At 40.0% G+C, this 24,315-nt stretch overlaps 1 protein-coding gene across 1 annotated transcript in view; it reads right to left on the bottom strand.

The window, feature by feature from the left end:
* The window catches only part of USP10 (ubiquitin specific peptidase 10), a gene marked incomplete in the record, with an annotated part of 485,306 nt that overhangs the window by 150,520 nt on the left and 310,471 nt on the right, over positions 1–24,315 (bottom strand). Inside the window, 1 exon segment of the mRNA XM_053700867.1 lies at positions 23,941–24,130. Coding sequence (XP_053556842.1) covers positions 23,941–24,130 — 190 coding nt within the window.

Genomic DNA, 24,315 nt, shown 5'->3' with positions numbered 1-24,315 from the left:
AGTACCTGGGAAGTTTTCTTGTTTAGATGAGATGCCATATTACTGGAAACCCTCACATCAGAACAATTTGAAAAAACACATCTGGGTAAAGAGACCATTCTCCCAGATGTAAAGCTTGATTGACAGAGATAATCCGCTTCCCAATTGTCTAAACCTGGGATATGGACCGCAGAATTTAGACAGGAGCTGGATTTAATTTAGGGCAAAAAAGGGGTTTCAATGGCACTGCCTTATCAGTACTAGTGACTACACCCTATATAGATTGCTGGTTTTTATTCCATATAACCGCAGGGTGAATGGTGCTGTGTATTGTTTACATTACAAAAGAAAGCATGGGCCAAAAGACCATGAAAGAATACACATATAGCACTCTTGTAGTCCTCTATGACACTCGATGTGTATATATTAAGTGAGAGGATAGAATACCAAATGGTAAGTGGAGTACGCTTGGGTCATTAAAACATAACTTTTATTAAATACGCAAAAAAAACAGGAGATAAAATAAAGGGATGTGCAATTAAAAACAAATAGCTACTTGGGGCGTGATAAAGAATATATCTTATATCAGTATGATGTCTAAATATGACAATATCAAGTTGTTATATAGATAGGGTATACATAATAAGGAGTTTATTGTGTCATAAATCTCTGCAATGTTAAAGATAACACTGTTACTCTGTGCTTATTGTGTCAGCACAGTAGTTAGTTATCTCAACTTATATTAACCATATATTTGTTGCAGGATAAAGATATGTCTCATATTGTTTAATTATTACCCAAAATACCTTGTTGACGAGATATGTTTAGGATTGCATAGAGCGCATAAGCAAAAGTCATTAATTCAGTGGTCAGTGTGCTTGGTGCATACTTAGGTATTCAAATTTGTCTGTTCAATATCTCACAGACTAAAACATTGTGCTTACATATTCCATGATAGATTTCTAATCATATATATAGTAAACAATTGGTTTGAACCACTATCTTCTCATATATAATAGTTACTCAATAAAGCTAGTAGCTCATGATTTATAGTAGTATTTGAATACAGTTGGTATTTGTTGGTTTATTTAAAAAGATAGGCTCTATATGTACATGTTATAACACTTGCCAGCAGAGTCTACAATCAACTCCAGGTTACCCCATATAACTTATTGTTATTTGAATTGTTCCAAAACACAGGTATTAATATTAACCAACGAGCATGTGGTATAATATTACCAGATAGATCATTCAAAAAGTAACGTTAATTGAAACTATTCATTAGTTGTCTGTATGACATGTATTGCGTAGCATATAGGGAACCAACACTAATGCTGTATTGTTGCAGTTTCAGTGTAATAACGCTGTTTAGAACAGAAATCAACAACTGCTTATGCTTAATAAGTGTACAGCATGCGTGATTGTATTGCTGACCCTAGCTGTGTGATTACCTTCTGTAACGTTAGTGAGTTGATTCAATCGTTACTACATACATATTCGATAGATGCTTGTGCTTACACCAAGATTTCAAGTAGTATGTGCTCAAACTAAACACATGTACAGCCGGTATAATTATATTGCTAGCCCACAGCCGTGTAGCTTCCCTCTATAGTGTTAATAAAGCAGTCTGATAGTTTTTATGCAGATTGTGCACCGCGATATTTAGCTAATATCTGTGCTTACACAACAGGGTTAGATGTTTGTATTTAGACACCTTGTTATCTAGCATACAATATCTATATATCTATAGTAGTTAATTTGTATTTGGCTGTTACAATTATTCGTTTGAGTCACAATGTTGCATATAGTTTGTATTGGTGCCAAGTCAAAGTCTATGTTATTATCCGACTACGTTTAGCTACATATTTTATAATTAATGTTTTGCTCGTCACTGTGCAAATTATTGTTAAGATTACCGTCAACAGGATATCTAGATACCATTTGTTCAATACTGCCTAATAAGCATCTCCTACTTAGTTTCAATAGTAATAGAGTTAAAATATTTCTAATGTAAACCGGAGAGCGCTGCGGCTGAACAAATTAACAACGAATATTGCCCCAAGTTAAGCTAGCCCTAACACACACACAGGAGCTCCCTGACTCCTCACCAATGCCCTAACATGTTTCGCCGTACACACGGCTTTCTCAAAGGGGGTGTGCGCGCGTCGCTCTGACGGTGGCTTTTTATTGCGTGGCAGAAGCTAAGTATCCGCCCACTCCATGACGTCATGATGTACCCGATTATTGCAATTGGATGTAAATACCAGTGATCATCGGTATTATTGCCTGCTAATTCTGATAAGTTGAAATGTCGCTCTGTTATTTATGTATAGTGAATGTAACTTATTACTAGTAGAAGAAAATTGAAGATGTTATTACAATACCATTTCGGCATAAGAAGTATTAATGTGTGCCGGTAGTGTAACTCATAAAGATCCAATGATTAATTATAATCATGCATTTGCAATGAGACAGGAATATGAATTCTTTGTATTAATTTTAGAAAAACATAATTAATGCTTACCTGATAAATTTATTTCTCTTGTAGTGTATTCAGTCCACGGGTCATCCATTACTTATGGGATTATATCTCCTTCCCAACAGGAAGTTGCAAGAGGATCACCCAAGCAGAGCTGCTACATAGCTCCTCCCCTCACATGTCATATCCAGTCATTCGACCGAAACAAGACAAGAAAGGAGAAACCATAGGGTGCAGTGGTGACTGGAGTTTTAATTAAAATTTAGATCTGCCTTAAAAAGACAGGGTGGGCCGTGGACTGAATACACTACAAGAGAAATAAATTTATCAGGTAAGCATAAATTATGTTTTCTCTTGTTAAGTGTATTCAGTCCACGGGTCATCCATTACTTATGGGATACCAATACCAAAGCTAAAGTACACGGATGATGGGAGGGACAAGGCAGGAACTTTAAACGGAAGGAACCACTGCCTGAAGAACCTTTCTCCCAAAAACAGCCTCCGAAAGAAGCAAAAGTGTCAAATTTGTAAACTTTTGAAAAGGTATGAAGCGAAGACCAAGTCGCAGCCTTGCAAATCTGTTCAGAGGCCTCATTTTTAAAAGCCCAGGTGGAAGCCACAGCTCTAGTGGAATGAGCTGCAATTCTTTCAGGGGGCTGCTGTCCAGCAGTCTCATAGGCTAAACGTATTATGCTACGAAGCCAAAAGGAGAGAGAGGTAGCCGAAGCTTTTTGACCTCTCCTCTGTCCAGAGTAAACGACAAACAGGGAAGAAGTTTGACGAAAATCTTTAGTTGCCTGTAAATAGAACTTCAGGGCACGGACTACGTCCAGATTATGTAAAAGTCGTTCCTTCTTTGAAGAAGGGTTAGGACACAATGATGGAACAACAATCTCTTGATTGATATTCCTGTTAGAAACTACCTTAGGTAAGAACCCAGGTTTAGTACGCAGAACTACCTTGTCTGAATGGAAAATCAGATAAGGAGAATCACAATGTAAGGCAGATAACTCAGAGACTCTTCGAGCCGAGGAAAAAGCCATCAAAAACAGAACTTTCCAAGATAACAGCTTAATATCAATGGAATGAAGGGGTTCAAACGGAACACCTTGAAGAACTTTAAGAACTAAGTTTAAGCTCCACGGCGGAGCAACAGTCTTAAACACAGGCTTAATCCTAGCCAGAGCCTGACAAAAAGCCTGAACGTCTGGAACGTCTGCCAGACGTTTATGTAAACGAATAGACAGAGCAGAAATCTGTCCCTTTAACGAACTAGCAGATAAGCCCTTTTCTAAACCCTCTTGTAGAAAAGACAATATCCTAGGAATCCTAACCTTACTCCATGAGTAACTCTTGGATTCACACCAATATAAATATTTACGCCATATCTTATGGTAAATTTTTCTGGTAACAGGTTTCCGAGCCTGTATTAAGGTATCAATAACCGACTCCGAGAAGCCACGCTTTGATAGAATCAAGCGTTCAATCTCCATGCAGTCAGCCTCAGAGAAATTAGATTTGGATGGTTGAAAGGACCCTGAATTAGAAGGTCCTGCCTCAGAGGCAGAGACCATGGTGGACAGGACGACATGTCCACTAGGTCTGCATACCAGGTCCTGCGTGGCCACGCAGGCGCTATCAGAATCACTGATGCTCTCTCCTGTTTGATCTTGGCAATCAGCCGAGGAAGCAGCGGAAATGGTGGAAACACATAAGCCATGTTGAAAACCCAAGGGGCTGCTAGAGCATCTATCAGCGCCGCTCCCGGGTCCCTGGACCTGGATCCGTAACAAGGAAGTTTGGCGTTCTGGCGAGACGCCATGAGATCCAGTTCTGGTTTGCCCCAATGATGAATCAGTTGAGCGAAGACCTCCGGATGAAGTTCCCACTCCCCCGGATGAAAAGTCTGGCGACTTAGAAAGTCCGCCTCCCAGTTCTCCACGCCTGGGATATAGATCGCTGACAGGTGGCAAGAGTGAGACTCTGCCCAGCGAATTATCTTTGAGACTTCCAACATCGCTAGGGAACTCCTGGTTCCCCCTTGATGGTTGATGTAAGCCACAGTCGTGATGTTGTCCGACTGAAATCTGATGAACCTCAGTGTTACTAACTGAGGCCAAGCTAGAAGAGCATTGAATATTGCTCTTAACTCCAGAATATTTATTGGGAGGAGTTTCTCCTCCTGAGTCCACGATCCCTGAGCCTTCAGGGAGTTCCAGACTGCGCCCCAACCTAGAAGGCTGGCATCTGTTGTTACAATCGTCCAATCTGGCCTGCGAAAGGTCATCCCTTTGGACAGATGGACCAGAGAAAGCCACCAGAGAAGAGAATCTCTGGTCTCTTGATCCAGATTTAATAGAGGGGACAAATCTGAGTAATACTCTTTCCACTGACTTAGCATGCATAATTGCAGCGGTCTGAGATGCAGGCGCGCAAATGGTACTATGTCCATTGCCGCTACCATTAAGCCGATTACTTCCATGCACTGAGCTACTGACGGGTGTGGAATGGAATGAAGGGCACGGCAAGCATTTAGAAGTTTTGATAACCTGGACTCCGTCAGGTAAATTTTCATCTCTATAGAATCTATAAGAGTCCCTAGGAAGGGAACCCTTGTGAGTGGTAATAGAGAACTCTTTTCCACGTTCACCTTCCACCCATGCGACCTCAGAAATGCCAGAACTATCTCTGTATGAGACTTGGCAATTTGAAAACTTGATGCTTGTATCAGAATGTCGTCTAGGTACGGAGCCACCGCTATGCCTCGCGGTCTCAGCACCGCCAGAAGTGAGCCCAGAACCTTTGTAAAAATTCTCAGGGCCGTAGCTAACCCGAAGGGAAGAGCTACAAACTGGTAATGCCTGTCTAGAAAGGCAAATCTTAGGTACCGATAATGATCTTTGTGAATCGGTATGTGAAGGTAGGCATCCTTTAAGTCCACTGTGGTCATATACTGACCCTCTTGGATCATGGGTAGGATGGTTCGAATAGTTTCCATTTTGAATGACGGAACTCTTAGGAATTATTTTAAGATTTTTAGGTCCAAGATTGGTCTGAAGGTTCCCTCTTTCATGGGAACCACAAACAGATTTGAGTAAAATCCTTGCCCTTGTTCCGTCCGCGGAACTGGGTGGATCACCCCCATTAGTAAGAGGTCTTGTACACAGCGTAGAAACGCCTCTTTCTTTATTTGGTTTGCTGATAACCTTGAAAGATCTCCCTTGTGGAGGAGAAGCTTTGAAGTCCAGAAGATATCCCTGAGATATGATCTCCAACGCCCAGGGATCCTGGACATCTCTTGCCCAAGCCTGGGCGAAGAGAGAAAGTCTGCCCCCCACTAGATCCGTTTTCGGATAGGGGGCCCTCTCTTCATGCTGTCTTAGGGGCAGAAGTAGGTTTTCTGGCCTGCTTGCCCTTGTTCCAGGACTGGTTAGCTTTCCAGCCCTGTCTGTAACGAGCAACAGTTCCTTCCTGTTTTGGAGTGGAGGAAGTTGATGCTGCTCCTGCCTTGAAGTTACGAAAGGTACGAAAAGTAGACTGTTTGGCCTTTGATTTGGCCCTGTCCTGAGGAAGAGTATGACTCTTACCTCCAGTAATGTCAGCAATAATTTCTTTCAAGCCGGGCCCGAATAAGGTCTGCCCTTTGAAAGGAATATTAAGCAATTTAGATTTAGAAGTCACGTCAGATGACCAGAATTTAAGCCATAGCGCTCTGCACGCTTGGATGGCGAATCCGGAGTTCTTAGCCGTTAGTTTGGTTAAATGTACAACGGCATCAGAAACGAATGCGTTAGCTAGCTTAAGTGCTTTAAGCTTGTCCATAATCTCATCCAATGGAGCTGTGCGAATGGCCTCTTCCAGAGACTCAAACCAGAATGCCGCAGCAGCAGTGACAGGCGCAATGCATGCAAGGGGCTGTAAGATAAAACCTTGTTGAACAAACATTTTCTTAAGGTAACCTTCTAATTTTTTATCCAATGGATCCGAAAAAGCACAACTATCCTCCACCGGGAAAGTGGTACGCTTAGCTAAAGTAGAAACTGCTCCCTCCACCTTAGGGACCGTCTGCCATAAGTCTCGTGTGGTGGCGTCTATTGGAAACATTTTCCTAAATATAGGAGGAGGGGAAAAGGGCACACCGGGTCTATCCCACTCCTTGCTAATAATCTCTGTAAGCCTTTTAGGTATAGGAAAAACGTCAGTACACACCGGCACCGCATAGTATCTATCCAGCCTACATAATTTCTCTGGAATTGCAACCGTGTTACAATCATTCAGAGCCGCTAATACCTCCCCTAGCAATACACGGAGGTTCTCAAGCTTAAATTTAAAATTAGAAATCTCTGAATCCAGTCTCCCTGGATCAGATCCGTCACCCACAGAATGAAGCTCTCCGTCCTCATGTTCTGCAAATTGTGACGCAGTATCGGACATGGCTCTCACATCATCAGCGCGCTCTGTCCTTAACCCAGAGCTATCGCGCTTGCCTCTTAATTCTGGCAATTTAGATAATACTTCTGTCATAACAGTAGCCATGTCTTGCAAAGTGATTTGTATGGGCCTCTCTGATGTACTTGGCGCCACAATATCACGCGCCTCCTGAGCGGGAGGCGAAGGTACTGACACGCGAGGAGAGTTAGTCGGCATAACTTCCCCCTCGTTGTCTGGTGATAATTTCTTTACAGGTAAAGACTGACTTATTTAAAGTGACATCAATGCATTTAGTACACATATTTCTATGGGGCTCCACATTGGCCTTCAAACATAGTGAACAAACAGATTCATCTGTGTCAGACATGTTTAAAAAGACTAGCAATGAGACTAGCAAGCTTGGAAAATACTTTCAAATAAATTTACAAGCAATATAAAAAACGCTACTGCGCCTTTAAGAAGCACAAAAAGCTATCACAGTTGAAATAACAATGAACCAAATTAGTTATAGCAACCAAATTTTTACAGCAAATGTATTAAGTTAGCAAAGGATTGCACCCACCAGCAAATGGATGATTAACCCCTTAATACCCAAAAACGGATAATCAATTTAACAATTAACGTTATCACAGTCAAACACACTGTCACAGGTCTGCTGTGACTGATTACCTCCCTTAAAATGAATTTTGAAGACCCCTGAGCTCTCTAGAGACGTCCTGGATCATGGAGGAAGAAGCAGGAAGACTGACTAAATTTTTACTGCGCAAAAAAGCGCTAAAATAGGCCCCTCCCACTCATATTACAACAGTGGGAAACCTCAGTTAACTGTTTTTATGCAGAAATATACGTTAGCCATGTGGAAAAAATCATGCCCCAATAAGTCTTATCACCAAAGTACCTCACAAAAACGATTAACATGCCAGTAAACGTTTTAACATCCATTTTAAAGGTTATGTAATGTTATTAATAAGCCTGCTACCAGTCGCTTCTACTGCAGTTAAGGCTCATACATTACTTCAATATTCACAGTATTTTCTTAGTCAATTCCATTCCTCAGAAAATTACTTCAGTGCACACACACTCATCAGCCTGATACCAGTCGCTACTACTGCATTTAAGGCTGTACTTACATTACATCGGTATCAGCAGTATTTTCTTAGTCAATTCCATTATTTAGAAAAATAATTTACTGCACATACCTCGTTTGCAGGGGGGTCCCGCATGCTATTCCCTTTTCTGAAGTTACCCCACTCCTCAGAATGTGCGAGAACAGCCAGTGGATCTTAGTTACTTCTGCTAAGATCATAGAAAACGCAGGCAGATTCTTCTTCCAAATACTGCCTGAGAACAAACAGCACACTCCGGTGCCATTTAAAATAAACATTTGATTGAAGAAATAAACTAAGTATAAAAAACACCACAGACCTCTCACAACGACCTATCTAGTTGAGTTGCAAGAGAATGACTGGATATGACATGTGAGGGGAGGAGCTATGTAGCAGCTCTGCTTGGGTGATCCTCTTGCAACTTCCTGTTGGGAAGGAGATATAATCCCATAAGTAATGGATGACCCGTGGACTGAATACACTTAAGAGAAAAGTTTATTTAAACTTCTTTTGCTTGTATTTAGTGCGTGTGCTTATATGAGTGAAACCTTTATATGTGACAGAGATATGATTTTGTGATATCTAAGTGTAAAGAGGTTGCTAAGTAACTGCAGTGAAGTGGTACATGTAACTAGACAAACTATAAAATAATTTTCACAGTTTGTTACATATTTGAGCATGTGATTCTGTTAAAATTTAAGTGAAGATAAAAATATTAGATATATCATCAGGCTTGATGTTATCTTGAGTGAAATTGATGTGAAGTGTATAGTTAGCTCAACTAAATAAAATAGAAAGCCTATTTGTGTAAGATTGTCACTAAGACAATGTAAACATTAGAACCAGAGAACTTAACTTAAGTGAAGAGTTATTCTTATTGTGTACATTAAATGTGAGGTTATTTAACTCCTTAGATTAAATAACCTCACATTTAATGTACACAATAAGAATAACTTCACTTAAGTTAAGTTCACTGGTTCTAATGTTTACATTGTCTTAGTAAACAATGAGCTAACTATACACTTCACATCAATTTCACTCAAGATAACATCAAGCCTGATGATATATCTAATATTTTTATCTTCACTTAAATTGTAACAGAATCACATGCTCAAATATGTAACAAACTGTGAAAATTATTTTATAGTTTGTCTAGTTACATGTACCACTTCACTGCAGTTACTTAGCAACCTCTTTACACTTAGATATCACAAAATCATATCTCTGTCACATATAAAGGTTTCACTCATATAAGCACACGCACTAAATACAAGCAAAAGAAGTTTAAATAAACTTTTTCTAAAATGAATACAAAGAATTCATATTCCTGCCTCATTGCAAATGCATGATTATAATTAATCATTGGATCTTTACACTACCGGCACACATTAATACTTCTTATGCCGAAATGGTATTGTAATAACATCTTCAATTTTCTTCTACTAGTAATAAGTTACATTCACTATACATAAATAACAGAGCGACATTTCAACTTATCAGAATTAGCAGGCAATAATACCGATGATCACTGGTATTTACATCCAATTGCAATAATCGGGTACATCATGACGTCATGGATTGGGCGGATACTCAGCTTCTGCCACGCAATAAAAAGCCACCGTCAGCGCGACGCGCGCACACCCCCTTTGAGAAAGCCGCGTGTACGGCAAAACATGTTAGGGCATTGGTGAGGAGTCAGGGAGCTCCTGTGTGTGTGTTAGGGCTAGCTTAACTTGGGGCAATATTCGTTGTTAATTTGTTCAGCCGCAGCGCTCTCCGGTTTACATTAGAAATATTTTAACTCTATTACTATTGAAACTAAGTAGGAGACGCTTATTAGGCAGTATTGAACAAATGGTATCTAGATATCCTGTTGACGGTAATCTTAACAATTTGCACAGTGACGAGCAAAACATTAATTATAAAATATGTCGCTAAACGTAGTCGGATAATAACATAGACTTTGACTTAGCACCAATACAAACTATATGCAACATTGTGACTCAAACGAATAATTGTAGCAGCCAAATACAAATTAACTACTATAGATATATAGATATCGTATGCTAGATAACAAGGTGTCTAAATACAAACATCTAACCCTGTTGTGTAAGCACAGATATTAGCTAAATATTGTGGTGCACAATCTGCATAAAAACTATCAGACTGCTTTATTAACACTATAGAGGGAAGCTACACGGCTGTGGGCTAGCAATATAATTATACCGGCTGTACATGTGAGCACATACTACTTGAAATCTTGGTGTAAGCACAAGCATCTATCGAATATGTATGTAGTAACGATTGAATCAACTCACTAACGTTACAGAAGGTAATCACACAGCTAGGGTCAGCAATACAATCACGCATGCTGTACACTTATTAAGCATAAGCAGTTGCTGATTTCTGTTCTAAACAGCGGTATTACACTGAAACTGCAACAATACAGCATTAGTGTTGGTTCCCTATATGCTACACAATACATGTCATACAGACAACTAATGAATAGTTTCAATTAACGTTACTTTTTGAATGATCTATCTGGTAATATTATACCACATGCTCGTTGGTTAATATTAATACCTGTGTTTTGGAACAATTCAAATAACAATAAGTTATATGGGGTAACCTGGAGTTGATTGTAGACTCTGCTGGCAAGTGTTATAACATGTACATATAGAGCCTATCTTTTTAAATAAACCAACAAATACCAACTGTATTCAAATACTACTATAAATCATGAGCTACTAGCTTTATTGAGTAACTATTATATATGAGAAGATAGTGGTTCAAACCAATTGTTTACTATATATATGATTAGAAATCTATCATGGAATATGTAAGCACAATGTTTTAGTCTGAGATATTGAACAGACAAATTTGAATACCTAAGTATGCACCAAGCACACTGACCATTGAATTAATGAGTTTTACTTATGCGCTCTATGCAATCCTAAACATATCTCGTCAACAAGGTATTTTGGGTAATAATTAAACAATATGAGACATATCTTTATCCTGCAACAAATATATGGTGAATATAAGTTGAGATAACTAACTACTGTGCTGACACGATAAGCACAGAGTAACAGTGTTATCTTTAACATTGCAGAGATTTATGACACAATAAACTCCTTATTATGTATACCCCATCTATATAACAACTTGATATTGTCATATTTAGACATACTGATATAAGATATATTCTTTATCACGCCCCAAGTAGCTATTTGTTTTTAATTCCACATCCCTTTATTTTATCTCCTGTTTTTTTTGCGTATTTAATAAAAGTTATGTTTTAATGACCCAAGCGTACTCCACTTACCATTTGGTATTCTATCCTCTCACTAAATATATACACATCGAGTGTCATAGAGGACTACAAGAGTGTTATATGTGTATTCTTTCATGGTCTTTCGGCCCATGCTTTCTTTTGTAAGGAGCTGGATTTAGCCCAAGCAAGTATCCGAGATACTTCTTTCACAGCCTAAGGACTGAGAGTCCCACCCTGATGATTGACATACGCCACAGTTGTGACATTGTCTGTCTGAAAAACAATAACGTCTCTCTCTTCAAAAAGAAGCCAAAACTGACGAACTCTGAGAATGCACGGAGTTCCAAAATATTGAATGGTAATCTCGCCTCCTGAGATTTCCAAACTCCTTGTGCTGACAGAGATCCCCAGACAGCCTCCCAACCTAAAAGAATTGCATCTGTAGTGATCAAGGTCCAGGTTGGATGAATCGAAGAGACCCGTAGAACTATATGATGGTGATCTAACCACCAAGTCAAAGATAGTTGAACATTGGAATTCAAAGATATTAAAAATTATATCCTAGAATCCCTGCACCATTAATTCAGCATAAAAAACTGGAAAGGTTTCATATGAAAATGAGCGAAGGGAATTGAATCCAATGCTGCAGCCATGAGACCTAAAACTTACATGCATATAGCTACTGAAGGAAATAGAGACTGAAGGTTCCGACAAACTGAACCCAATATAATTGTCTCCTGTCTGTTCGAGACAAATACATTGACACAAACTATCTGGAAACCTAAAAAAGGTGACCCTTGTCTGAGCAACCAAGGATCTTTTGATAAAAAGATCCTCCAACCATGTCTAAGAAGAAACAACAAAAGTTAAATCGTATGAGATTCTGCTGAACGAAAAGACTGAGCCAGTACCACGAGATTGTCCAAATAAGGAAACACTGAGAACCTTGAAAAGATTCTCAGAGCTGTCGCTAGACCAGAAGGAAAAGCAACAAATTGGTAATGCTTGTCAAAAAAAAAAAAAGAGAATCTCAGAAAATTAAAAATAATCTGAATGAAAACAGAAGAAGATATGCATCTATTGTATCTATTGTAAACAAATAATGCCCTTACTGACCAAAAAGGCAGAATAGACCATATAAACACCATTCTGAAAGAAGGAACTCTTATATGACAAATCAAAAAGATTTTCTATCTTTGGGACAATGAATAGTTTTGAACAAAACCCCAAACCCTGTTCCTGAAATGGAACTGGTATGAATACCCCAGATAACTCCAGGTCTGAGCAGTGCCTTGAGACCCCAACGGGTAACCAGCCACGCCTCACAAGTACCCAACACAAACAGGTCTGAAACATACTTCATAAAAAAGTGTGAGCCTTTACTGGAATAGCTGGAATATGCTAGAGAGAAAAAAACTTCTCACAGGCGGTTTTACTCTGAATCCTATTCAGTACCCCAATCTAAGAAGTTTGGACCGAATTGAACCAAACAAATTTAAAAAAGTCAAAACCTGCCCCTTACCAGCTAAGCTAGAATAAAAAAACCGCACCTACATGCAAATTTGGGGGGCTGACTTTGATCTTTTAAATAGCTTAAATTCATTCCATGTTGAAGAAAGCTTCCAATTATAAACATGTTACTTGGGGAAGAATTAGGATTCCGTTCCTTATTAAGAACAAACTAATATAAGCTTAAGATTTACTCTTAGAACTCAATCTTGAAGCAACAAAAAAACTCCCTTCCCCAGAGTAACAGTTGGAAAAAATTTAATCCAATTGTGAACCAAATAATTGATTACCTTGGAAAAAAAGAAATATGTATTTTATAAATCAAATTAGCATTCCAAGATTAAGTCACAAAGTTCTTTAGCTAAAAATAGCTAAAGACATAGATTAAACCTCAATTGTGAAAATATAAAAAAAAATTACAACACAAATGAAATTATTAGCATGTTGATCAAGTTAACAATGCTAAAACAAATCATAATCCGATACTTGTTGCACTAAAGTATCCAACCAGAAAGTTGAAGCATTTGCAACATCAGCCAAATAAATTGCAGGCCTAAGAAAAGGACCTGAAATAAAATAATTTTCCTTAAATAAGATACAAGTCTCCCATCTGAAGGAAAAAAAACAGAATTTATGTTTACCTGATAAATTTCTTTCTCCAACGGTGTGTCCGGTCCACGGCGTCATCCTTACTTGTGGGACATTCCCTTCCCCAACAGGAAATGGCAAAGAGCCCAGCAAAGCTGGTCACATGATCCCTCCTAGGCTCCGCCTACCCCAGTCATTCGACCGACGTTAAGGAGGAATATTTGCATAGGAGAAACCATATGGTACCGTGGTGACTGTAGTTAAAGAAAATAAAATATCAGACCTGATTAAAAAAACCAGGGCGGGCCGTGGACCGGACACACCGTTGGAGAAAGAAATTTATCAGGTAAACATAAATTCTGTTTTCTCCAACATAGGTGTGTCCGGTCCACGGCGTCATCCTTACTTGTGGGAACCAATACCAAAGCTTTAGGACACGGATGAAGGGAGGGAGCAAATCAGGTCACCTAAATGGAAGGCACCACGGCTTGCAAAACCTTTCTCCCAAAAATAGCCTCAGAAGAAGCAAAAGTATCAAACTTGTAAAATTTGGTAAAAGTGTGCAGTGAAGACCAAGTCGCTGCCCTACATATCTGATCAACAGAAGCCTCGTTCTTGAAGGCCCATGTGGAAGCCACAGCCCTAGTGGAATGAGCTGTGATTCTTTCGGGAGGCTGCCGTCCGGCAGTCTCGTAAGCCAATCTGATGATGCTTTTAATCCAAAAAGAGAGAGAGGTAGAAGTTGCTTTTTGACCTCTCCTTTTACCTGAATAAACAACAAACAAGGAAGATGTTTGTCTAAAATCCTTTGTAGCATCTAAATAGAATTTTAGAGCGCGAACAACATCCAAATTGTGCAACAAACGTTCCTTCTTTGAAACTGGTTTTGGACACAGAGAAGGTACGATAATCTCCTGGTTAATGTTTTTGTTAGAAACAACTTTTGGAAGAAAACCAGGTTTAGTACGTAAAACCACCTTATCTGCATGGAACACCAGATAAGGAGGAGAACACTGCAGAGCAGATAATTCTGAGACTCTTCTAGCAGAAGAAATCGCAACTAAAAACAAAACTTTCCAAGATAATAACTTAATATCAACGGAATGTAAGGGTTCAAACGGAACCCCCTGAAGAACTGAAAGAACTAAATTGAGACTCCAAGGAGGAGTCAAAGGTTTGTAAACAGGCTTGATTCTAACCAGAGCCTGAACAAAGGCTTGAACATCTGGCACAGCTGCCAGCTTTTTGTGAAGTAATACCGACAAGGCAGAAATCTGTCCCTTCAGGGAACTTGCCGATAATCCTTTTTCCAATCCTTCTTGAAGGAAGGATAGAATCCTAGGAATCTTAACCTTGTCCCAAGGGAATCCTTTAGATTCACACCAACAGATATATTTTTTCCAAATTTTGTGGTAAATCTTTCTAGTCACAGGCTTTCTGGCCTGAACAAGAGTATCGATCACAGAATCTGAGAACCCTCGCTTCGATAAAATCAAGCGTTCAATCTCCACGCAGTCAGCTGGAGTGAAACCAGATTCGGATGTTCGAACGGACCCTGAACAAGAAGGTCTCGTCTCAAAGGTAGCTTCCAAGGTGGAGCCGATGACATATTCACCAGATCTGCATACCAAGTCCTGCGTGGCCACGCAGGAGCTATCAAAATCACCGACGCCCTCTCCTGCTTGATCCTGGCTATCAGCCTGGGGATGAGAGGAAATGGCGGGAACACATAAGCTAGTTTGAAGGTCCAAGGTGCTACTAGTGCATCCACTAGAGCCGCCTTGGGATCCCTGGATCTGGCCCCGTAGCAAGGAACTTTGAAGTTCTGACGAGAGGCCATCAGATCCATGTCTGGAATGCCCCACAGGTGAGTGACTTGGGCAAAGATTTCCGGATGGAGTTCCCACTCCCCCGGATGCAATGTCTGACGACTCAGAAAATCCGCTTCCCAATTTTCCACTCCTGGGATGTGGATAGCAGACAGGTGGCAGGAGTGAGACTCCGCCCAAAGAATAATTTTGGTTACTTCTTCCATCGCTAGGGAACTCCTTGTTCCCCCTTGATGGTTGATGTACGCAACAGTCGTCATGTTGTCTGATTGAAACCGAATGAACCTGGTCCTCGCAAGCTGGGGCCAGGCCTGGAGCGCATTGAATATCGCTCTCAGTTCCAGAATATTTATCGGTAGAAGAGATTCTTCCCGAGACCAAAGACCCTGAGCTTTCAGGGATCCCCAGACCGCGCCCCAGCCTATCAGACTGGCGTCGGTCGTGACAATGACCCACTCTGGTCTGTGGAACATCATCCCTTGAGACAGATTGTCCAGGGACAGCCACCAACGGAGTGAGTCTCTGGTCCTCTGATTTACTTGTATCTTCGGAGACAAGTCTGTATAGTCCCCATTCCACTGACTGAGCATGCACAGTTGTAATGGTCTTAGATGAATGCGCGCAAAAGGAACTATGTCCATCGCCGCCACCATCAACCCGATCACTTCCATGCACTGAGCTATGGAAGGAAGAGGAACGGAATGAAGTATCCGACAAGAGTCCAGAAGCTTTGTTTTTCTGGCCTCTGTTAGAAAGATCCTCATTTCTAAGGAGTCTATAATTGTTCCCAAGAAGGGAACCCTTGTTGACGGGGATAGAGAACTCTTTTCCACGTTCACTTTCCAGCCGTGAGATCTGAGAAAGGCCAGGACAATGTCCGTGTGAGCCTTTGCTTGAGGAAGGGACGACGCTTGAATCAGAATGTCGTCCAGGTAAGGTACTACTGCAATGCCCCTTGGTCTTAGCACCGCTAGAAGGGACCCTAGTACCTTTGTGAAAATCCTTGGAGCAGTGGCTAATCCGAAAGGAAGCGCCACGAACTGGTAATGTTTGTCCAGGAATGCAAACCTTAGGAACCGATGATGTTCCTTGTGGATAGGAATATGTAGATACGCATCCTTTAAATCCACCGTGGTCATGAATTGACCTTCCTGGATGGAAGGAAGGATAGTTCGAATGGTTTCCATCTTGAACGATGGGACCTTGAGAAATTTGTTTAAGATCTTGAGATCTAGGATTGGTCTGAACGTTCCCTCTTTTTTGGGAACTATGAACAGATTGGAGTAGAACCCCATCCCTTGTTCTCTTAATGGAACAGGATGAATCACTCCCATTTTTAACAGGTCTTCTACACAATGTAAGAACGCCTGTCTTTTTATGTGGTCTGAAGACAACTGCGACCTGTGGAACCTCCCCCTTGGGGGAAGTCCCTTGAATTCCAGAAGATAACCCTGGGAGACTATTTCTAGCGCCCAAGGATCCAGAACATCTCTTGCCCAAGCCTGAGCGAAGAGAGAGAGTCTGCCCCCCACCAGATCCGGTCCCGGATCGGGGGCCAATATTTCATGCTGTCTTGGTAGCAGTGGCAGGTTTCTTGGCCTGCTTTCCCTTGTTCCAGCCTTGCATTGGTCTCCAAGCTGGCTTGGCCTGAGAAGAATTACCCTCTTGCTTAGAGGACGTAGCACCTTGGGCTGGTCCGTTTTTACGAAAGGGACGAAAATTAGGTCTATTTTTTGCCTTGAAAGGCCGATCCTGAGGAAGGGCGTGGCCCTTACCCCCAGTGATATCAGAGATAATCTCTTTCAAGTCAGGACCAAACAACGTTTTCCCCTTGAAAGGAATGTTTAGTAGCTTGTTCTTGGAAGACGCATCAGCCGACCAAGATTTCAACCAAAGCGCTCTGCGCGCCACAATAGCAAACCCCGAGTTCTTAGCCGCTAACTTAGCCAATTGCAAAGAAGCGTCTAGAGTGAAAGAATTAGCCAATTTGAGAGCATTGATTCTGTCCATAATCTCCTCATAAGGAGGAGAGTCACTATCGAGCACCTTAAGCAGTTCATCAAACCAGAAATATGCGGCAGTAGTGACAGGGACAATGCATGAAATGGGTTGTAGAAGGTAACCCTGCTGAACAAACATCTTTTTAAGCAAACCTTCTAATTTTTTATCCATAGGATCTTTGAAAGCACAACTATCCTCTATGGGAATAGTGGTGCGTTTGTTTAAAGTAGAAACCGCTCCCTCGACCTTGGGGACTGACTGCCATAAGTCCTTTCTAGGGTCGACCATAGGAAACAATTTTTTAAATATGGGGGGAGGGACGAAAGGAATACCGGGCCTTTCCCATTCTTTATTAACAATGTCCGCCACCCGCTTGGGTATAGGAAAAGCTTCTGGGAGCCCCGGCACCTCTAAGAACTTGTCCATTTTACATAGTTTCTCTGGGATGACTAAATTTTCACAATCATCCAGAGTGGATAATACCTCCTTAAGCAAAATGCGGAGATGTTCCAATTTAAATTTAAATGTAATCACATCAGATTCAGCCTGCTGAGAAATGTTCCCTAAATCAGTAATTTCTCCCTCAGACAAAACCTCCCTGGCCCCCTCAGATTGGGTTAGGGGCCCTTCAGAGATATTAATATCAGCGTCGTCATGCTCTTCAGTAACTAAAACAGAGCAGCCACGCTTACGCTGACAAGGGTTCATTTTGGCTAAAATGTTTTTGACAGAATTATCCATTACAGCCGTTAATTGTTGCATAGTAAGGAGTATTGGCGCGCTAGATGTACTAGGGGCCTCCTGAGTGGGCAAGACTCGTGTAGACGAAGGAGGGAATGATGCAGTACCATGCTTACTCCCCTCACTTGAGGAATCATCTTGGGCATCATTGTCATTATCACATAAATCACATTTATTTAAATGAATAGGAATTCTGGCTTCCCCACATTCAGAACACAGTCTATCTGGTAGCTCAGACATGTTAAACAGGCATAAACTTGATCAGAAAGTACAAAAAACGTTTTAAAATAAAACCGTTACTGTCACTTTAAATTTTAAACTGAACACACTTTATTACTGCAATTGCGAAAAAACATGAAGGAATTGTTCAAAATTCACCAAATTTTCACCACAGCGTCTTAAAGCTTTGAAAATATTGCACACCAATTTTGGAAGCTTTAACCCTTAAAATAACGGAACCGGAGCCGTTTTAAGCTTTAACCCCTTTACAGTCCCTGGTATCTGCTTTGCTGAGACCCAACCAAACCCAAAGGGGAATACGATACCAAATGACGCCTTCAGAAGTCTTTTATAAGTATCAGAGCTCCTCTCACATGCGACTGCATGCCATGCCTCTCAAAAACAAGTGCGCAACACCGGCGCGAAAATGAGACTCTGCCTATGCTTTGGGAAAGCCCCTAAAGAATAAGGTGTCTAAAACAGTGCCTGCCGATATTATTATATCAAAATACCCAGATAAAATGATTCCTCAAGGCTAAATATGTGTTAATAATCAATCGATTTAGCCCAGAAAAAGTCTACAGTTTAAATAAGCCCTTGTGAAGCCCTTATTTACAATCGTAATAAACATGGCTTACCGGATCCCATAGGGAAAATGACAGCTTCCAGCATTACATCGTCTTGTTAGAATGTGTCATACCTCAAGCAGTAAGAGACTGCACTCTGTTCCCCCAACTGAAGTTAATTGCTCTCAACAGTCCTGTGTGGAACAGCCATGGATTTTAGTTACGGTTGCTAAAATCATTTTCCTCATACAAACAGAATTCTTCATCTCTTTTCTGTTTCTGAGTAAATAGTACGTACCAGCACTATTTGAAAATAACAAACTCTTGATTGAATAATGAAAAACTACAGTTAAACACTAAAAAACTCTAAGCCATCTCCGTGGAGATGTTGCCTGTACAACGGCAAAGAGAATGACTGGGGTAGGCGGAGCCTAGGAGGGATCATGTGACCAGCTTTGCTGGGCTCTTTGCCATTTCCTGTTGGGGAAGGGAATGTCCCACAAGTAAGGATGACGCCGTGGACCGGACACACCTATGTTGGAGAAATAAATACTATTTTCTATAGGAATAGTAGTATGTTTAGCAAGAGTAGAGATAGCCCCATTAACTTTGGGGATCTTCCTCAAAACTTTAAACTAACTCTCGGCAAAGGATACAATTTAAAAACCTTAAAGAAGGAATAAAAGAAGTCCCAGGCCTATTCCATTCCCTAGTATCATGAACTGGGAAAAAACCTCTAAAGAAACCACAGGAGGTTAATGAGCAGAATTTAAATGTTAGCTAGTCTTAAATCAAAAGAACTAGACTCCTCAATATCCAATATAATCAACACCTTTTCAACAATGAATGTACTCTAAAAATAAAAAAGTAGATTTGTTAGTGTCAAATATTTGATGAAGTATATTCTAAATGAGAAAAAACATCATCAGAGAAGGATAATTCAGTATGTTGTTGGTCATTTAAAAATTCATCAACTAAATGAGAAGTTTAAAAAAGACCTATAAATTTTATTAGAAGACGGGATGTCAGACAAAGGCTTTAGGATAGAATCAGAAAAACATTCTCATAGATTCCTAGGTATATCTTGTACATTAGATGTAAAAAGAATAGCAATAGATAATGCATAAATACCAATGGACTCTGCATGTAAAAGTTTATCATGATAACTTATTACAAACCATAGCTAAAGATAAAATTCATAACATTAAAATAAATGAACTTAGCTTTGGTAGGACTGATATCAGTCATCAGGAATCCAACAGTATTTTCTGATACAGGAACAGTTTTTGGAATATCTTGCAATATGTAATAGAAAAACAACATATAAAGCAAAATTATCAAATTCCTTAAATGACAGTTTCAGGAATGGGAAAAAATGCAAACAGAACAAGCCTCTAGAAACCAGAAGCAACTAAAAAGTGAGACTTAAATAATGTAAAAAAACTGGCGCCAAGTATGACGCCCACATATTTTTTGGCGCCAAAAACGTATGTAATAAACATGAGTAAAAAATGACGCAACTACGTGAAAACTTCCGGCGTCATTGTCAGTTTCGCGCCAAAAAAGTCTCGCACCAAAAATGACGCAATAAATTCTATCATTTTTTGCACCCGCGAGCCTAACAGCCCGCAATTTAAAGGAAAAAAGTCAATTGAAAATTTTAGGTAAGAAAAATATTTCATTCATATGCATTTTCCCAAAAAATGAAACTGACAGTCTAAAAGAATGAAAATAAACTGATTGACCTGAATCATGGCAAATAGAAGTATAAAACATATTTAGAACTTTACATATAAAGTGCCAAACCATAGCTGAGAGTGTCATAAATAAAATAAGACTTACCCAAAGACACTCATCTACATAAAGTAGATAGCCAAACCAGTACTGAAACGAGAATCAGTAGAGGTAATGGTATATAAGAGTATATCGTCGATCTGAAAAGGGAGGTAGAAGAAATCTCTACGACCGATAACAGAGAACCTATGAAATCGATCCCCTAGAGGAAGACCATGGAATTCAAATAGGCAATACTCTCTTCACATCCCTCTGACATTCTCTGCACTCTGAGAGGAAAACCAGGCTTCAGCCTGCTGCGAAGCGCATATCAACGTAGAAATCTAGCACAAACTTACTTCATCACCTCCATGGGAGGCTACGTTTGTAAAACTGAATTGTGGGTGTGGTGAGGGGTGTATTTATAGGCATTTTGAGGTTTGGGAAACTTTGCCCCTCCTGGTAGGAATGTATATCCCATACGTCACTAGCTCATGGACTCTTGCCAATTACATGAAAGAAAACTAAAATTTTGGCACCAAGAATGATGCATTACGCAAAAGGAAGTTAAATAATTTTTTTGGTGCAAAACACCAGGAAATGACGCAACTCGCGTCAAACGCAACTTCATACCAAAAAAACTAGCGTTAACAAAGACGCAGGAAATGACTAACTTTGAAATTTCGCGCCAAAAAAACGCAATAAATAACAGCATTTTGCGCCCTCGCGAGCCTAGATTTTCCTGCGAATTTTTTTTAGAAACAAGTCAAATTTGAAAAAGACTGAACTCCAGGTAAGAAAAAAAGTTTAAATAAACTTCCCAAACATGATTCCTATACTGAAACTGTTTGACTGCAAAAGGGAAATATACATAGACCTGACTCATGGCAAATATAAGTAAAAAAACATATTTAAAACTTTATATTAATACATAAAGCGCCAAACCATAGCTGAAAGTGTCTTAAAGAAAGATAATTACTTACCGAAAGACACCCATCCACATATAGCAGATAGCCAAACCAGTACTTAAAACTAATAGCAGAGGTAATGGTATATAAGAGTATATCGTCGATCTGAAAAGGGAGGTAGGAGATGAATCCCTACAACCGATAACTGAGAACCCTTGAAAAGATTTCCCGTGAGAGAAACCATAAAATCAATAGGCGATACTCTCTTCACATCCCTCTGACAAACACTGTACTCAGAGAAATTGGGCTTCAGAATGCTTTGAAGTTCTTATCATAGAAGAAAATCATAAAAACTAAGCACAAACTTACTTCACCACATTCGTAGGAGGCAAAGTTTGTAAAACTGAGTTGTGGGAGGTGTATTTATAGGCATTTTGAGGTTTGGGAATCTTTGCCCCCTCCTGGTAGGAATGTATATCCCATACGTCACTAGCTTATGGACTCTTGTCAATTACATGAAAGAAAAGGTATTGCAGTGATGCCTCAATATCGAGTCATCACGGCAATACCTTGAAAGCGTCTGGTAGCGATCAGGATCCAGATGATTTAAACCCCAAACGACGTACAGGGTACGTAGTTTTTAAACGACCAGTTTGTGCATGACGTACCCGGTACTACGTGTGTTATGGGGTTAAACCGCAGCCGGATTTAAAATGTACACAGAGACCGCTGCAAGAAACTTGACACGAAAACTGCCTGGAAACAGAGACGCCGCTCCTCCTAGTATCGGATGAGCAGCGAGTCACATGACCGGCAAACAGGAACAGTGCAGCTAACTAAAAGCGCGCGTTCCTAACAGCCGAATTAAATAAGTCTCCCACATTTGCCGTGCTAGGAGATTGACACTGCTCCTAAAAATGGCCGCCAAACTGCCGTACTGTGAAACACACAAAAAGCCCCATATAGCCTGTCACTCTATCAGAGCACTTAATCTATGAGCCCAAAAAAAAAATGAAATATCTCCAAAGTAAGGGAAACTTAACCCTTCACATACCTAGTGCCTGCACATGCCCCAATAAATCCTGTACATAAAGGATTATTATGTGCCTTAGAAAATATTGCAGAGTTAACCGTCTTCAGGATTGATATGTCCCCTTACTGCAGAGTTCACTATCTTCTTAAAGTGCATGTCTCCAACACTTAGAAGACAAAAGCACTTACCTGCAATCAAGCTGTTCGGCAGGAAGACAGCTCACCAGGCGTGAAAGGACACATACTCCTAACAGAGACTTGTGGGGAAAAAAAAAAAGGAGAGTAATCAACTCTGGCTTTTTGTGAAGAGGGCAGCAAATATGAAAGGAAAACAAAGTAAGGACTACCTCACCACTTCCTAACTGCTTAAAAGCCACCACTACTCTTACTCAAGAGACTGACGAGGACACAGCTAAACCCAAATCCTTGCTTGCAGGGAAATTTACCCAAAAAAGGAAAAAAATCTTCAGACACCAAACTTCCCCTCCTCCATTGACAGAGGCAAAGAGAATGACTGGGGGTTATGGGTAAGGGAAGAAACACTTGACAGCTTTGCTGTGGTGCTCTTTGCCTCCGCCTGCTGGCCAGGAGTTAATATCCCACTAGTAATTGGAGTGAAGTTGTGGACTCTCCATGTCTTAGGAAAGAAAAGTATATTAATATAAGTGTTGGTTATGCAAAACTGGGGAATGGGTAATAAAAGGGATTATCTATCGTTTTAAACAATTACATATTTGGTGTCCCTTTAACATTTGTATTTACTAAAAGGAGCACAGTTTCCATACCCTTGTATTATTACAATTTAATGTGTTTATATAGATGCACTGGACTGACAAAACTGATAAAGAATTTGCCAATTTTGGCCGATTCTTTTTGCATCTGTGGTTTGGGCAAGTTATATGCTCATACCCTCTAATTTTCTCAGCAGACAACAGATGTTAAAGAGGATACTGTGGGTTTCACTACTGTTTTTGAAAGGACATCATTTAAACCTCCAATAATTACAGTGTCTATATCTATTGGACAAATTAAGTATACAAAGAAAAAAAAAAAAGTTATCCATAAAATCATCAGTTTTTGTTCTCCATTCTGAAAGTATATTTTGATTAAAGTGCAATATTATAATCATAGCATTAAAGAGATAGAAAGGTTGTACCACTTAAAATCGAAATTTGCTGCACAGATTATGCAGACATACATAGACTTACCCAATGTTAAACTATAAAATCACCCAATACATCATTCTTTATTGAAAATGTTTACTATGCATTTATATTTAAAATGGCTTAGATACATTTCTGTCTGGAAACAGACATCAGGGATATAATTGCTTGTGTTAACTGGAGTCACCTTTTTAATTGGAATAAGGTAGGCTCAGTTGGAACTTTTATTGTACATCAGGTAGGATCTGTATAGGTTGAACTCAATGGACTTCTGTCTTCCTTGAACCTCATCTACTATGTTACTATGTCACAATGCGGCGACGCATATTAATATTAATATACCTCATATGTCCTCCAAAAATGTCAGTAATCAGAGTCTGGACAAAGTCAGTTTGCCTTGTGACCAACGACTTGTTGCGGGGTCCGACTTGCTCCCACTCCTCATCACTACCTTCCCCTTGTTCATCTTGTTGATTCTGTCCATCTTCTTCATTCCCAGGCTGAGTGTCAGGACCATTAGAAACTGTAATTTCTTTAAGTGCAATAGAAAAATAGTATTGTGAATATATTTGAATATGTAAATGCTGAACACTTACCTCTAAAATATTGTTTATAAGGGATTGTAAAACTCAACATTTACTTCATTGCATCTTAATTTACAGAGTGTTTAGCACATCTTTTAGCACATCAGGGGACTCAGAGCATATGGGGACTCTC

Source organism: Bombina bombina, chromosome 1, assembly GCF_027579735.1.
Source record: "Bombina bombina isolate aBomBom1 chromosome 1, aBomBom1.pri, whole genome shotgun sequence".
In the NCBI taxonomy this organism is placed as follows: domain Eukaryota; kingdom Metazoa; phylum Chordata; class Amphibia; order Anura; family Bombinatoridae; genus Bombina; species Bombina bombina.
This window is presented reverse-complemented; position numbering and strand designations above follow the sequence as displayed.